General features: G+C 40.0%; 1 protein-coding gene across 1 annotated transcript in view; it reads left to right on the forward strand.

The window, feature by feature from the left end:
• Positions 1–17,276, forward strand: part of LOC149162351 (protein-tyrosine-phosphatase PTP1-like) — a 161,359-nt gene that overhangs the window by 76,294 nt on the left and 67,789 nt on the right. Inside the window, exon 6 of the mRNA XM_089437227.1 lies at positions 7,992–8,126. Coding sequence (XP_089293353.1) covers positions 7,992–8,126 — 135 coding nt within the window. The remainder of the gene's footprint in view (positions 1–7,991; positions 8,127–17,276) is intronic.

Here is a 17,276-nt window from a genome sequence, read left to right on the forward strand (position 1 = left end):
TGGTGCTTGAGAAGACACTTGAGAGATCCAATTTCTGAGTAGATTGATTTCCAGAGTAGCAACAGTTAGTTGCCGGAGAGAGAAGAGAGATCGAAGCAGTGTGAGAGGGGCAGGGACAGTGAGTTTGGAGGAAAGATTTCCAGATCCGGAGAGGCAACAACAAGAGGGTTGAGTTATCCTAGAGAGGCAGTGCGGAGGTTTTGCGCAATAGCTTCAGCAAGGTAGATCGATTTACTAGTGAGAAAAATCATTCTTAGTTCCAGAAGCTAGGCAAAAGTTCCAGACTGGTGGAGAGACGATTTCCTCAGTAGTTGGAGGTAGAATGACTTCATAAGAGGTAGTTTCGAGCCACACGTGTGGGAGACAGCGCAGAAGGTCTCACGCTGGGGTTTGGACGACCAGTTTGCTGAAGGAAAGTCGTGCTAGAGATTACTTGTGGGAGAAGGGAAATTCCCTTCAGTTTTTTGCCCATATTTTCTTGCTGTGGATTGCCAGTTTCAAGCATCCAGATTGTACTCAGATTTTTCTCAAAAGGAGAGTTATCATGAGTGACACCCTCGAGAAAGGTAAGGTCAGTCTCGACTTTTATTTCCATAGCCTCATCCTCCTCAACACATGTGCTCTCAAAATCATCCTGCTCATCCTACGGACCTAACGAGGGCTCATCTTCCTGTTCATCATCGAGATCCTTAAGGTTATCTTCATCTTTGTTGGTTGACAAGTGGGACATTTCTTTTCCTTCTTCTCTTGAAGAACAATGGCTAAGGTATTTGTCACATGATTTTGTAATATGCTTCTAGGAGGAGAGCGCTAGTAGGGTTCTCATTATATTAACCTTTCATCTTATGAAGCTTTACTTCTTCGTGCAAATGGAAGAATACTTCACTATAATTACATCCCCCTACTAATCCCCTGCATGACCTACTATATTCATCCATTCTCTCTTGCATGATTTGAAGGCTTACAAGATCCAACTCTTCACAATCATCAGAGGAGATATTCCCTTTCTCATTGTCATTGTCTTCCAATTCTATAACCAATGCTTGCTCATCATCCTCACCTGCACTTGAGCTCTCTTCAATGTCATCCAATTGATTACCCTTTGGTTGACTATGACATTTGTTGTTGATTAGGTCAGTTAGAATATTCAAAGCATAAGTTAGGCGCGTTGGGTCAAAGAGGCGACTAGGATCCCTTTCATAGGAGTCCTTCATCATGTCGAGTTGTACTTGTTGTGATCTATAAAACCTGAGCATGAGTTCCATATCCATACCTTCCAATACATTTTGATAAGATTCTGCATATTTATCCCCATTCTTTTGCAGTTCTTGAATGTCTTGGTCAGTGAGTTTTGCAAATGTAGGACCAAGATTAATCTCTCTTTTACGATAGTCCATTTTCTATGATTTTGCATATTAGGATTAAAATGGAGTCGCCAGGGTGAATTAAAGTGCCTTGATAAATGCTTGCTTCACCCCACAAGCATTAACTTTGAAGCTTAATGAAGAACTAGGGCTTCGTTCTTCCAACGGAGTCACCAATAATGATATGTCAATATGTCGTATGGGGAACAAAACACATGCTTCGTGACCCCGACAATGACACCAAAATGTTACCGCTCAAACTAGTAGGGGGTCCTAGAGGGGCACTTGCTAGGTCAAGAGCAACAATGAAGGTAAAGCCCATTGTCACCACAGCTAAAGCTTCCTACTCTTTATGAACTTTCACCAATGGGAGGAGACCCGTTATATAGAGAATCACATATGAAGGATAGATCAACTAAGATGGGTGTGAAGTGATCTCGGGGTCCCTTCCCCAAGGGAGGCTCAAGAATGGGACTTGCTTGCTTCTTAAGCAAGGTACAAGGCTTTCTGGGAGAAGGGGATGAGGATTTAAGGGCTAGGTTTAAGGAGTGTGAATTGTAAAGTAGCTTCCAAAACCCTAAAATCCTTGTTGAACTTGGTTTCCTAAGTGGTTTTTGAAGAGTCGGCTTTTCAAAGGTATGGGACCCACACAGGACCAAGTGGACCCAGGTTAGGTCAAGCGGGAGTCTAGCAACCAATGATAGATTTGGCCTAAACAAGGAGGAGAAGAGGATCTAAGAAGTGATTTTCACTCAAAGGTACAAAATGATTCCTATGAGGAACTAGCCTAGGGAAACTTAGGGCAAAAACCAATCTCAAGGCTAGGGCTTGGGATATATCACAACCACAACATCGGAATTCCCTCAAATTTGTAAGAGGCCTAGGAGAGACACCAGCAGTAGAGGCCAAGAGATCAAAGTTTATCTATGGATGGTTTGTCGGGAAAATGATGCCCTAGGAGCCCTAATGTGGCTTGACCTAGAATAAAGAAGGAGAGGCAGAGAAAAATAATTATTTAAGTGATCACCTTATGGTAGACCAGTGCCTAATCCTTTGGGGAGATTGGAGTCAAGAAGAATATGAAAATGGACTTCGTTTCTAGGTCAAGGAGGCTCTAAGATCAACTTCGCTTGTCATTAGGGCAAAGGAGAGTGACCTTAAATGCTTTTATACTTCGTTTTGCAAGAGGTGGCTTGTCTAGATAAATTCAATCATAGAATTATCCCTGGGTGAATTCGTTCAACATACATGGTCCATACATGGAGATATGCTATATAGAAACATAATTCCACAATTTTGTAGTAAATGCATGTAACAACTAGCCCTAGTATAGCGAAAATCTCATCATCAATGCATGTGACAAAGTAAAAGAATAAATAGCATTAAATTTCTACTTACATGTAAGAAAATATATCCAACCACTAATAAAATTGTCAATGATGAAACTCCATGATAAGAAAAGACAATTTATACATCAAAATTCATCCATGTGCCAAAATTTCGCTCACCAAGAAGGAATAGTGAAAATCTCAAGAGAGATACAAGTCCAAAAAGTGATGATGAGAAATAACTCTCACCATTTGCATTTATACACTCCTAATGAGTTCGATTTAGCTACTTGAGCCTACATTAGCCCCTAAAATAAAAATAATGTGCAAATAACTAACTTTAGGTGACAGGCCCACCAAACTAGCTCATAAACAAAATAAGAAACCTCTCAAGATGTCGAATGATCAATAATGCATATCGTTGGGCCCTTTAAGAAGCCTAATCAAGTCCATAAGTGCCATAATGATGAATAAGACTTCCAAAAGTAATGGACAAGGGGTTGGTCCCTTGTTCTCCACATAATAAACCTATGGTGCTCCCAATGGGTGTGACGACACGCAAGTGAGACCTCATGGATCTCCAAGTAAGTCGAAGATGCTTGTAGACCATCTGTAAGGGTTCAATTGATGGAGTAAGTGATGCCACATCAACATACAAGTCCTGGGTCATTTGCCAAGTGTATGGTAAAATTGTGGGGTCGGCTGGGCAAAGGTGAACTAGGTGCATCTTCCTCGTCCAATATGTGAACCTCAAGCAATCTCTAAACATCTCTGGGGATCCATGGAGTGTTGCCTAATGCTGTGGAGGCCCATGGCTCTCAGCACACATTCTACGTGTGCTAATGTAGCCCTCTGGAGGGTTAGGATCCCATATAAGGAGACCAAAACCAAAACAAAGACCACTTGCAATCTTGCATAAGATCCAATATGTCCCCTAACCTTCCAGTACAACAAGTCATCAAGGAAATCGAGTAAAAGAGCTTACAAGCCATGGAGAACAAGTGGGGACTTCATAATGGCATGCCCTTCCATAGTGGGCTTTGGCATGTGCTAATGTCTCCAAGCTCCAAATGGGGTTAACAAAGTATCCTATTAGGTGGTTTCCACTTCTAAAGGGGATAGTATGTCCAAGGTACATCCTTTAAAAGGTGGTGGCATGTGATAAAGAGATGAATGAAATAGGGAATGAAAGGGGCAGCCCAGGGTCACACGCTGGGGTACAAGGGTAGCTAATACAAGGGGAGCTCACACTTGGGTATATAATATATAGGAGGGAGCAATTGTGGTACATGAGGTGCCTCGATATTGATTTTTCCACCCTTCTTTATGCGCCTTTTGCCTTTCATGATTTTTCTTTAATTGACTGCTCGAGGCTCAAGGGGTGAGAGCATGATGTGTGAGATATAGTGGTTCATTTTCCACTAGGGGTTGAGACAATCATGGGTTCCTAAATAATAAAGGAGGCTCATCTAGGGCCCTTAGGAACTAGGGTGATGGCCATCATGATGGGGTAGAGCTCATGTATTGGCTTTTTCCCACATGCTAAATGTGTTTGTCCCGACCATCTTTTGCATTTTGTGCTACATTTTCCTGTTGAATGTGGCAAATTATGCTTTTACGTTTCTTTTTAGCTGCATCAACCTCTGGGCATCATTCCAAGCCTGGCCCAAGGTGTGGGCGAGAGGAAGGGGAAGACTAACCCTATGTGGACCTCGTGGAGGAATATGGACCCAGGTGGGAGAAATGACGAATGGGGTTATAATGAGTGGAAGGGGAGTAATATATATGGATGGGGGAGCGGGACCACAACCAAAATTTGGGTTTCCCATGTAGTACCATCCCTAAAGCCCAAGGGTCAGTAATAAAGATCCCACAGGACTAGGGTCCAAGGTTAACATCCCAAAGAGGTCTAGGGGTCAAGAGCATAGACCTAGCCCACTCTTTCCTCCGAATACCCCCATTAATCCATGCCCAAAAGTGTCCATGATAAACAAACTACAATACTCAATTATCAAATGACAAGGCATACTTTTAGGTTTGGGAAGCTCACCTTCAAACGTACGATCATGACAGATGGGTGAGGGACCACATGGCTGGCTTTGGTGGCGGAGAAATGACACAACAAGTTAGTTGGTGGCTGCAAGGGGTTGCCGGCTGAGGACCATCTTGGAGAATTTTTTTCTCCTAGGGATATCATCCACAAAATAGCGGGTAACAGGGCCCATAGGAACCAAGGTGATGGCCATGGATAAGGGGTAGAGCTCATGTTTGGCTTTTTCCCATGCATTAAATTTATATGTCCCAACCATCTTTTGCATTTTGTGGTACATTTCCTGTTAAGAGTGGCCAAATTATGCTTTTTCTTTCCTTTTTAGCTGCATCATCAACCTCTGGGGCATCGTTCCAGGCCCGACCCAAGGTGTGGATAGGGGGACGGGGAGGCTAACCCTACGTGGACCCGGATGGGAAATTAAATGAATGGGGCTAAAATGAGTGGAACGGGAGTGATGTATGTGGTATCGGGAAGTGGGACCACATAACCAAAATCGGGAATTCCCATGTAGTGCCAACCCAAAATCCAAATGGTCATTAAAGGAGATCCCATGGGACAAGGCTACAAGGGTAACCACGAAATTGGGCGGTGGAGACAAGAATACAAGCCTAACCCACTCTTTCCGCCGAATCTCCCCACCAATTCATGCCCAAAAGTGCCCATGACAAGTAAGGAAACTTACTCAACTATACCAATGAAAAGCCATACCTTGGGGGTCTGGAGGCCCACCTTCATAACAGATGGGCGAGGGACCACATGGCTGGCTCTGGTGGCAGAGAAAATGGCACATCGATCTATCTGGGGCCTACAAGGGGTTGCTAGTTGCCGACTGAGGACCATCTAAGAGAAATTTTTTCTCCTATATGCACTACCCACAGGTAGTGGGTAACAAGCCTTATCTGTGTACTTGCCTCCATTGTTCGTACGAAGTACCTTGATCTTTTTTCCCATCATGTTCTCCACAAAAGCCTTGAACTCTTGGAAGCCACTGAAGGTCTCGTCCTTTGTTATGCAAAAATAGATCCAAGTTTTCTTGGAGAAGTTATCGATGAAGGTTACGAAATACTCATAACCCCTGAGTGATCTGGTAGACAACGGGTCACAAATATTTGATTATATTAATTGAAGCAAACCACTAGCTCTATTGTCACTTCTTGGGAATGCTGCCCTGATACCATCTGAAATTTCCTTAATTGCACCAAATGGAATTTAATCTTCTATCTACTAGAGATTATTTGTCTTCAAAATTTAATTACGAGAAATAACTATTAAATCACTACTGCAATCTTCACAAATAATAACAGGAACTGAGAAATAATGCACGCATTCAAAATAATTGACACCAGTATTTTTGGACAAATTGTCCCTGGAAATCCCCGAAGGGAGAACCAGTTCTGCAGATGAGTGTTTTATTCTTATTCTTTAGCAAAAATGAGAATTACAATTTGCTTGCCTCTCACTGGTAGAGTTTCGACAAATATTTTCTCCACTGGCAAAATCGATCTGGAAACACAAGTTTCCCTTTAGCGAAACCACATGACCTCTTGCTTGCAACTCGCACCTCTTACCTACAACTTGCACTAGAAAATATGGAATGCGTATGACCCTCTCTGGAACCCGCACTGCCTTCGGAAATTAGTTTTGGTGATGATCTTGGCCTCCTGCAACTCAACTGAGCAACTTGCACCTCCTCCAATACCTATCTCCGGCTACTAAAATCGAACTGCTGCCCAGCTATGCACACTGGCTAATTCACACTGGTATGGGCTCACTGCAGAATAATACGGCCTTCCTTCCTCTTTCCGGAAACTGGAAATTACTAAGAAAAATTTCTCATAAAATCCTCTCTACCGAAACCCCTGTCCATGTCTCCCTCTTTCAAACTGCACCCTTGCTATCACTGCAAACTGGGTTATTCAAACTCCTAGATTTGTCTCCGACTGACCCATCGATTTGCTTTTATAATCTCTCATTGTTGAATCAACGGCCATGATCTAATCACAATCAATGACTGATCATCCTGACCCCATCAAGTGACTTTTCTGCAAGTATCTAGACCAAAGGCGATTCACCTCAATTAATCTGATTTATTTAACCAGTTTTCCCAAGTTACACTTAGGAAAATATAATTGGCTAATTAATCTAATTAAAGGCATTTTCCTTACAAACTTTTTCGGGGTCTTGGAGATAGTTATCCTCCTGTGTTCCTTAGCGTCTTAGACAGCAATAGAGACTAAAACACCTGTCCGAGCTGCCAAAAACTAACACAAGCTTACTGTGATTACTCTCCCAGATCAACAAATTAACGACAGTCCAGGTACTGTGCAGAAGAGTAGGGTAAATAGTTGTTAGTATAATTCAGTTAAATTGGCTTAAATAATGGATGTGGTTATTTACAATTGCAGACAGTATTGTATTTGGTGAAGTATTGTCTGTGTTCATTCCTGGTTTATTGCACAATCAGTCTAATTATTTTGGATTTGAGGAATCACATTCTGCTGTTGACTAGATTATTCATACCTGTCTACTGTGACTGATTTGTAGATTATAACTGCTGCCTCGCTAGGATTTATTACGTGGTCTGGCTTGTTGGTCGAGCTTGGTGGGTGGGGAGCTTGGTGTATAAATGAATGAAATTCTGTTGGAAGCCCTAGTTAGAATAAGGAACCCTATGGCAAAAAATTGCCTTATGTCATTACATTGAGTCGCAACTGAGTTTAAATACAAAATAGCTTGTGTACATAGTGTTTAATGCATGATAAAAGTGTTGGGATTAAGTACACAACGAAGATCATTATTTCTAGATTTATGTGGAGAGGTTCTTGGCCCTTGGTGCAAAATTCATTGAAAAACGTTTGCTTTTGTTTGGATAAATAGTTGATGCTGGTTTTTATGCAGCGGAGGCATAATTTGTATATATAGGAATTTTACTTGGTTATTGGATGAAAACTTTATTTGAAAGTAGACTTGCATATTTGTTAGAGTATATGTAAATCTCCTTTTAAGAACAATGAATTTCTCTATATTCATCTATGTCAGAATAACTTACCTGAAAAATTTACTTTTTGTTAGAGTTTGATTTCTCCCTTGTCAAAAATACTAAAGGGGAAAAGGAAAGATAAAGAAAATGAAGGGACTTTCATATCTCAGATTATGATCAAAATATATAAATTATGCAACGTTCCTTTGCATTATTGATGTTTTATTACAGTCCATTTCTCTAACCTGGACAACTTGCAATGACAGACGGTAAAGTGTGCTGATTACTTTCCAGCAGAGGAGGAGTCTAGAATATTTGGAAGAATATTTGTGGCAAACAAAAGTTTGAAGATAAGTCAAAATTCAATAGCACTACGATTTTTGGAGGTGAAATATATAGAGGTAAAGATGCAAAGTAACAAGCTATGTTGTAGAGCTATATATTGTTCACTGTTTGTAGAATTTGCTGATTATTTTTTGTTGATTTTTGAAAGAGCAACACATGTATACATATGAACACAACTAACTCAATGGAGAGCATTATATTAATGCTGCAACAAATATACATCTTTGGGCTAGCTCAAGGCAGGCTGCCTATTTACATCACATTTATTCACATATATCATCTCAAGTTACATATTTAGGGTGCTCTAAGGAAGTTATGGTAGTTTATCCATCTAGCTGTAACCTTATCATTCGATGTTTCATATTTGTCGCATGTTATAACACTCACCATTATCATTACTTGATCTCCAACCTATAAATGGTGACATGATAGTAACATTAAAATCCTGTGTGTTAATATCCTGAACCTAGCACCTGGCAATGAGTTCCCAGCATATTTATCACAGATCTACTGAATAAATGCACAATTAGGTTCTTAACACAATTATTCAAGTGAAACAAAATTATAACTAATCTTAGTCACATGGGACACATACAAATTCTGCCCAATCAAATCAGTTCTTCATTGAAACTTAGTCAAAATCTACTTGGAAGTTGGGCTCTTGTCTTGAGATACTGGCCCAACTTAGAAATTTATAGTTATAATATACCCTGGATCTGATCCAGCTGATCAGACCCTAGATCTATCCTTGATGTCTTCGCTGATTTGGATCTCCTATGCTACACCCCTGTGCCTTCCTTAGATCCAGCACGCTAAAATGGAAGTCATTCTCCTCTCAACACTGAGATGCCTGTCCCAATGTCTTGTGTTGGTGTCAGGCGTGTTTCTCCTCTCTTTAAACTTTCTTTTATAACTTTACATTGAGCTAAATCCCTAACATTAATCTCCAAAGTGATTGATGATCGAGATTAGATCTCGCCTCACTTGAGATCAATGGTTGAGATTAAAACATAATCACTAAAGTAAATACTTTACTTTTCCTAAGTGTTTTAGCTCAATAGCAAAGATAATTAATTATGTGCTTCTCTCTAAGTTAGACTTAGGCTAAAGGTACAATAGCAACTTACTCATACTTGAGTAAGTGTCCGAAGGAGACTTTGGGCGACTTCTGCACACCTAGACACTTAGGCCTGTGTAGAAGTACCTGCCCAAGCTACAAACAGCAACAATATGGTCATATGAGCCATTTACCTCCTCCATTTAACACAAAAAACCAAACCTGGCATTGAGTACAGTGCCTCTCCTTGTTAGAGTATACTGCAAAAATAAGTGTATGTAATATGGTCACATTATAAGTTAGTGACATGTGAACAGCAAAATATTCTAATGTCAAGGTTAGGTGGTTACACCTTCATAACCAAGGGTTCTGAATAACGATGTATTGAATGTCTCTCAATGATGATCTGAACTGCTTACCGGACCCTTTCAAATTGCCCACAACTTGTCTCCTCCTTGGTGGAATATAATATGAAATAGGTGTATATAATATGGTCACATTATAAGTTAGTGACATGTGAACTACGTAATGTTATAATGTTGAAGTTAAGAGTATATGTAATGATTAAATGATGTAATATTATAATGTGTTGTGATGGGGTATGCTACAATGTAATACTATAAGGATGTATTGAGAAATGATTACATGAAAGTGTATATGTATTGTGGGTAGCATACCTCAAGCTACTGCAGACGTTCTTGTTGCATCATCATTAATATATGTGACATATTTATTGTTCTCTTCAATTGTGTTTGTTCATTATTGTGTTATGTATAGTAGTATACTAATACAACCATATGAAATTTTACATATTATCAGAGGAAGTAGAAGTGCGGAGCCTATGACAGAGACTTCGTTAAATTGGACTTTAGGAAGGTTACCATAACCCAATTGGAGATTGAGGATCTTGGACAAGGTCAAAAGTGTCCATGTTGTAAGACAAAACCTTGTTTATTAAAAAGGGGGAGGCAAAGCTGAGTTCCTTTAATTATATAAGGAGAAGATAGGGTTCTTATGTTTTCAAAAGGTTCTTTGTTATATCACCTGGAAATTCCTTCCTGCAAAAAGTCAAGGTGTTCAGATAAGTAATATGTGCAGAGCCATTGTCACCTCATTCTGAATCTTTTTTGCTTTGGGTTGATAGTTGGTACCTTCCAACCATGGGTGCTTCCCAAAATATTCCAAGGTAGGATAAGTACAAACTCAAACTAGTAGTAATACGCTTCTGTCCTGCAAAAACTAGTGAACGGAAAAAGTGGACAGCAGTCTAAAGTGTATAAAATGATGCAAACTATGGTCTGTATTTAAAATCAATCCAAATGAAAAAATTGCTGCTGTCTTGTAAAAACTTGTGAACAGCAGATTAATCTGCACTAAAAATGATTCAAACCTGGAAAGTCTTTCCTGCAAAAGTCAAGGTGTTCAGATAAGTAATATGTGCATAGCCATTGTCACCTCATTCTGAATCTTTCTTGCTTTGGGTGGGTAGTTGGTACCTTCCTACCATGGGTGCTTCCCAAAATATTCCAAGGTAGGATATGTACGACCTCAAACTAGTAGTAATATGCTTCTGTCCTGTAAACACTAGTGAACAGAAAAAGTGAACAGCAGTCTAATGTGCATAAAAAATGATGCAGATTATGGTCTGTATTTAAAATCAATCCAAAGGAAAAAATTGCTGCTGTCTTGTAAAAACTTGTGAAAAGCAGATTAATTTATTCAAACTATTGTATGTATTTAAAATCAATCTAAAGGAAAATGTACTTGTGTTTCTGTGCTAAAATAGTGCAGGACAAGAAGCAGAAAATATTCCAAAACTGTGGGAAACACACTAAAATTGATGCAATATATGCTCACTAAAGGTAGGCACACAAACAATTGCAAATAAGATGAAAAAATGATAATTTCCATGTAAATACAGTGATAAATAGCAAACTGTTCTTTCCTAGTTAAATGCTATTTTTGGGTTTTAGATATTTCTATATGCATGTAAACAACCACGTAAATTGACTGATGCCTTATATGGAGTTGAAAATGAATGAAAGCAAGGATGGCGAACGAAAGTTATTTGTTTTCTACTAAATTTCCTATCAAGAATGCAACATGAACAAATAAAAATATTTGAACTATAGAATTCTTTGCGTGATTGAACGGCACATAAAATGGTAAGCCAAATGAGTACTTGATAGATATTGATTGCCAAGGGTTCTAGAACAAACAGGTTCCTGGATAAATAGGAACAAAACAGTCACTCTGCAAGAATATCAGGAAAACCAATATTCTTCGACTCCTCCAGATCACATGGGGTTGGAAACAATGACATCTTTAACTGCAGAGTTATTCAGCTAGTTCTTGCACTCTACTGCTAACTCTCAATCACAAACTCTCTAGGGGAAATAATGAAGCAAGGAGGGAAAGAAGAAAGAACTGTTTTGTTCTTCCATTGCTTGTACAATGATTTATAGGGAAAGAGAGAAATAATAATAGAAGTGGACTAAAGATAGACGAGACCAACACTAGCATAATATCTAATAATGAAGCCAAGCAAAATGTCCAAAACTAAACCCCGAAAGGTCTCAAGATGAAGCACCCCATCTCCAAGGGAAGAAATAACTCATGAATATGCTTAGAAAGGCTCCATAAGTGTCTCCTATCTCTCTAGAGATAGCCCATGCATGTATATAATAAGTGGAACTGCCAAAAATAGTGTCCAACAAAAGCCTCCATTGTTGAATTTGTAATTATGGTTGGTCTTTAGAATGTACATTTGGTCAGTTGATGCAATTATATGATAAATTTGAAAAAGAAAATTGGTCATTTAAATCATATTTATAAATGCTCGAGTCAAAAGAAAATTGATTTTGAGTCAAAGCCCTGTTGACCACTACGTGTCAACGACCCATAACAATACACCCCCTTTTTTCAATTAAGGGACAGCGCCTGATCGACTTGTCCGTGCCGTTCAATTATCATCATCAGCCTGATCATCATGTTATATTGTAAATCCTTTCTGCATGTGTGTAATGTAAATAATCTCAGCAGATCCGTGTCGTGTATGTAATCACCTAGGTAAACCTACTTTTCTGGTGACGATCTACATTTCGGGAGGTTTTTGTCTCACCGATCCATTCTTGGATGGTCGACAGAGTTTTCCTTCAGCCTGACCCCAAAGCTGGAATGGATTTTGTCACTGGGATCTTAGGGGAGTCCTAGTTTTCTAGATCGAGTTTATGTAAAAGTGATTTGGGAATAATCCTAACTATTTGGTTAGGTTATTTTATTACAAATTGCTTGATATGTTAGATTATATTTGTGTCACAGAATTGGGTAGTTTGTGAGGGTCCTTTTCAGATGGGTTTTCCCCCTTGTGATGTAAAAAATGTGAAAATCATAATGTAAAGTGTCCTGAGGGTTGGAAAAATAATTTATCCTCTCATAGGTTAATTAATTAAATTTTCTGGCCAAAATTAATTAAAATCTTAAGCTAGAAATTTGATTAATTCTAGGTCCTAGGTAAATTTAAATTCTCCGAAGGAAAAATTCGTTGGTCCTTAAAAATTAAATTTTAAGAGGCATAGGGACTTATTAGAATATTCCTATTTAGTATTTAATACTCAGTCTTTTAGATGTTGCTATTTTTTCTTTTAAGCAGTTTCTTAGACGAAACTGAGTGTTTCCATATTCAACATAGAAACCTGATGTTTCTATTATTGTAAATATCTCTGTATTATCATTGAGCTGTTTGCTCATTCTGAATTAATTCATTCAACATTCTTTTATGGTATCAGAGCGAGGTTAAGAGATTTCTTAAACAGTTATTGTCTCTGCATCTTAATCTCTTGAGTCCTTTCTAAGGTCGAGCCCTCTGTAAGCCAGGTAGCCTTCACTGAGTCTTAGCCTCAGCTTTGCTCGCTGTGATAAAAGCTTACAGTCGTCCATCTCGATACAGAAATGGATTCTTCTCCTGCATGATTATTTTTCTGAGGAATTAACTTTGTGGCTGTGACCGTTTCATGGGAGGGGATTTGTTTTTTTGGCGGGCCAGTTTGCTCGGAATCGTGAAAGTCATTTTGGCTTTCCGGCTTGGAATTGTGAAATCGCCTTGAAATTAAAATCCGACATTTCGAATCCGGCTATTTCTTCGGCAAAGGTGACCCAGGTGTTTCTTCTCATTCAAATCTCATTTGTTTTGAAAATCGGAGTCGTGTAATTATTTTGGATTGGTGATCGAGCTATCGCTATTCCCGGGTTGCATGGTTCGTCTGGTCTGAAAATACGCTCTGCGTGTTATGGGCAGCAGTCTATTTTGTTTTTTGAACCCCTGTCATCTCATCGTGGCTCTCGTATTTTCTATTGGTCTCATCGTGATACGTCATTTTGCCATTGAAGACCGATAATTAATTACTGTGAAGCAGCAGCGTTTTTGTATCAGAGATCCAGCAAGAAGACCGATAAATAATTACTGTGAAGCAGGGATCGGGATATGAAAGGAGTCTGTAAGATTTTCAGAGTAGTCGCTGGAAATTTGTGATATTCGTCGTTCATCTTCCGTCCTATCAAGGCTTTCTGACGTGGCATGGAGACTTTGGAACTCTTTCTGTCCCGTGAATGACCTTGCATATTTTATTGGGCCGAAAAATAATTTCTTGGCAGGCTTTGATTCGACAAAGCACAGAAGCTCCCGCTGGCTCATTGGGAATCGAACTCGACATTGATTGTAGACGTTCGATTATATTTTCAAGATTCTTGTGCAATTTTTTGGCAGAGACGTGAAGCCTTGACGGCATTCGACGGCTCACGTGGGTTCAATCTACGTATTTGTTTTAACATCAACGGTCTTGTCTGCCGGCAGTTTTTCCAATTAGGGATATTTCAGATGATCGCTCCAATCTATTGAATACAACCGTATCATATACAAGTCAGCGGATTTTTTTTCCATCGTGAATATTTATTGTAAAATTTAAAAGAAGGGTACAGCTACAGCAGTGGAACCTGCTCTATTGCTATTTTTTTAGACTGGGGAGATATATTTTTGCTGGGTAAATATTTTTTCTAGCAGAACAAAGTCTGTTTTGATTTACACCAGGATAAGCAGGCAGCTACATTTTTTTTGTGTGTCAGACTTCTGTATTTTCTTTGGGAAAATGGCCACGCTCACCAATCTGATGTTAGAAGGAAATCAACGCTTTAATGGCAGCAACTATAACATTTGGAAACAAAGAATGTTGACCATTTTTGAATACAGGCGTCTTGATCAGCTCATTTTGGGCAAAGAGCTTCGTCCCGGTACAGCTGGTACCGATCAAGATAAATTTGATGATCGAAATCGAGAGGCTGTTATGCTTCTCAAGCTCTCTGTCGTTGATGATCAGTTACCACAAATTCCTTCTGGCAAGACAACTGCCGAAATCTGGCAACAGTTGAAAGAACTGCACGAGACATCGGACAAAAGCAGAGCTTTTTTTCTCAAAAATCAGTTGTTCTCCATCATGATGGACGAACATATGTCTTTACAGGAACATCTCAACAAAATTAAAGACATTCGAGATCAGCTCGAAGCCATTGGTCGGACCATGGAGGAAGAAGATATGGTAGTCATTACTTTGAAAAGTCTACCGAAATCTTATGAACACTTCATCGAAACACTCAACATTACCACCACAAATGTTGATCTGAAGTTTCCAGAATTATGTACCAAACTTCTGCAACAGGATCGGTGGAAACAACAGTTTGGTAGTAGTGCTTCATCAGTGTCCTCGGAAAATGCATTTGCTGCAAAATATCAGTCCTCTCAGTCCTTTCAGCAGAAAGGCTCTTCTCAGCCTTTTGATCCTGCTAGGAAGAAAAGTGTGCAGTGTAATTACTGTCATAGGTTCGGTCACATGAAGAAAGATTGCCGACAGAGGATTGCTTCTGAACAGAAGAAACAGGGAGGGCCACATCAGACAGCAAATGTTGCAGAACATTCCGAGCAGACAGAGTCTGCCTTTTACGCCTTTATGGCTAAAAGGTCTTCAGATCATGTTCCTTCCTCTGCATGGTACATTGATTCTGGTGCATCACGCCATTTCTCTCACAGGCGTGACTGGTTTATTGACTTCTCACCTTTCAGTGATTCTGTGGTATTTGGCGGAGGTGAGAAGTACACAGTAGCTGGCAGAGGTACAGTTCAAATTCAGTCTGGTGGACGCACACTCATATTTCTGAATGTATACTATGTTCCTGGTATGGAAATTAATCTGCTATCTGTCAGCCAGATTATGAGGAATTTTCCTCAGCTTGATGTTGTGTTTAGTGCACACAAGTGCTCCATCATTGACAGGGAGACCAATCTAACAGTTGCTGTTGGCCTAGAGGACCATGGTCTATACAGGCTACTTGATACCGGTGACTCTCCAGAAGTGGCTCTAGCAGCACGTGTCTCTCCCATCAGCACTCTATGGCATCAGCGATATGGGCATCTAAATATGCAGTATCTCTCTCAGCTCTCTCGGGAGGGACTTGTGTCAGGATTACTTGATATTCAGACTCAGCAGTTGGGGGTATGCAACGCCTGTCAAGCGGGAAAGCAACATCGGTCTTCATTCAAAGATGGAGAATCTTGGCGCGCATCTAAGGTACTTCAGTTACTTCATGCTGATATTTGTGGTCCTATGAATACAACTTCTATCACTGCTTGCAAATATTTTTTTACTTATTGTAGATGATTTCAGTAGAAAGATGTGGGTGTATTTTCTAAAAAATAAATCTGATGCTTTTAGTACCTTTCAAAAGTTTAAAACCTTAGTTGAAAAAGAATCTGGTTGTAATATCATGACCCTTAGGACCGACAATGGGGGGGAATTTTGTTCCTCAGCTTTTGCCAACTTCTGTGATATTCATGGCATCAAACGTCAATTAACCACACCTTACACTCCCCAGCAGAACAGTGTTGTCGAGCGTCGCAACCGCACGGTTGTTGAAATGGCTCGTTCCATGTTACAACACAGGAGTGTTCCAAACATATTCTGGGCTGAAGCAGTATTTACTGCTGTTTACCTTCTTAACCGATCACCCACTCAGGCTGTTACAGGGAAGACTCCTGAAGAGGTTTGGTCTGGCCGTAAGCCTAAGATCAGTCATCTCAAAGTATTTGGCTCAGTTGCATATGTTTGGATTCCAGCTGCTAAGCGCTCTAAATTGGATTCCAAAAGCCAGAAACTCATGATGACAGGGTACAGTGATCATCATAAGGCCTATAGGCTGATAGATATAGCCACTGGTCGTCTTAGCTTCAGTCGGGATGTAGTATTTGATGAAGACAGAGGATTCTTTCAGTCTTCTTCTTCTGAGCAGTGTTCTGAGGATCCGCCTCACAGTGTTCGTCTTCCGGTCGGTCCACCTGATGGGAGGGATGATGTAGCATCAGTATTTGATACTACTCTATCTGAGCTTCCTCCAGAAAATAACCCTCCTCTTGCGGCCCCTATTGCTCTTGAGTCTTCTCCACCTCCTCCTGATATTGGTTCCTCTACTCCTGATATTGGTTCTTCTACTCTTCGGCCTAAATGGTGGGCTAAAACCATTGGTGATCTCCGGGATGATGAGCTCCTTGAAGGTAGAACTTCTAGACATAAGAACAGACAACAGTCTACAGTCAATTTTGCTCTTATGGCTAACTTACACAGTATTTTTGAGCCTCAAACCTATTCAGAGGCTAAGGGTACATCTGAGTGGGAACAGGCTATGGAAGCCGAATTCCAGAGTCTTCAGAAGAATCACACATGGACACTTTCTGATCTTCCTGCAGGGAAAAAGCCCATAGGCTGCAAATGGGTGTATAAAGTGAAATACAAAGCTGATGGAACCATAGACAAGTATAAAGCTCGGCTTGTGGCTCGAGGGTTCTCACAGAAGGAAGGCATCGACTATGAGGAGACTTTTGCTCCTACAGCCAAGATGAGTACCATAAGGCTTGTCCTTGCCCTAGCAACTCAGTTCAATTGGAAAGTTCATCAGATGGATATAAAAAGTGCTTTCCTAAATGGTAATCTCCAAGAAGAAGTGTACATGACGCAGCCTCCAGGATTCAAGGTTGCTGGTCAAGAACAGAAAGTGTGTCGGTTAGCTAAAGCAATCTATGGATTGAAACAAGCTCCTCGGGCTTGGT

The sequence above is a fragment of the Pinus tabuliformis genome, chromosome 5_2 (assembly GCF_031772625.1).
Source record: "Pinus tabuliformis cultivar Carrire ecotype Pingquan chromosome 5_2, CPIR1, whole genome shotgun sequence".
Taxonomy (NCBI): Eukaryota; Viridiplantae; Streptophyta; class Pinopsida; order Pinales; family Pinaceae; genus Pinus; species Pinus tabuliformis.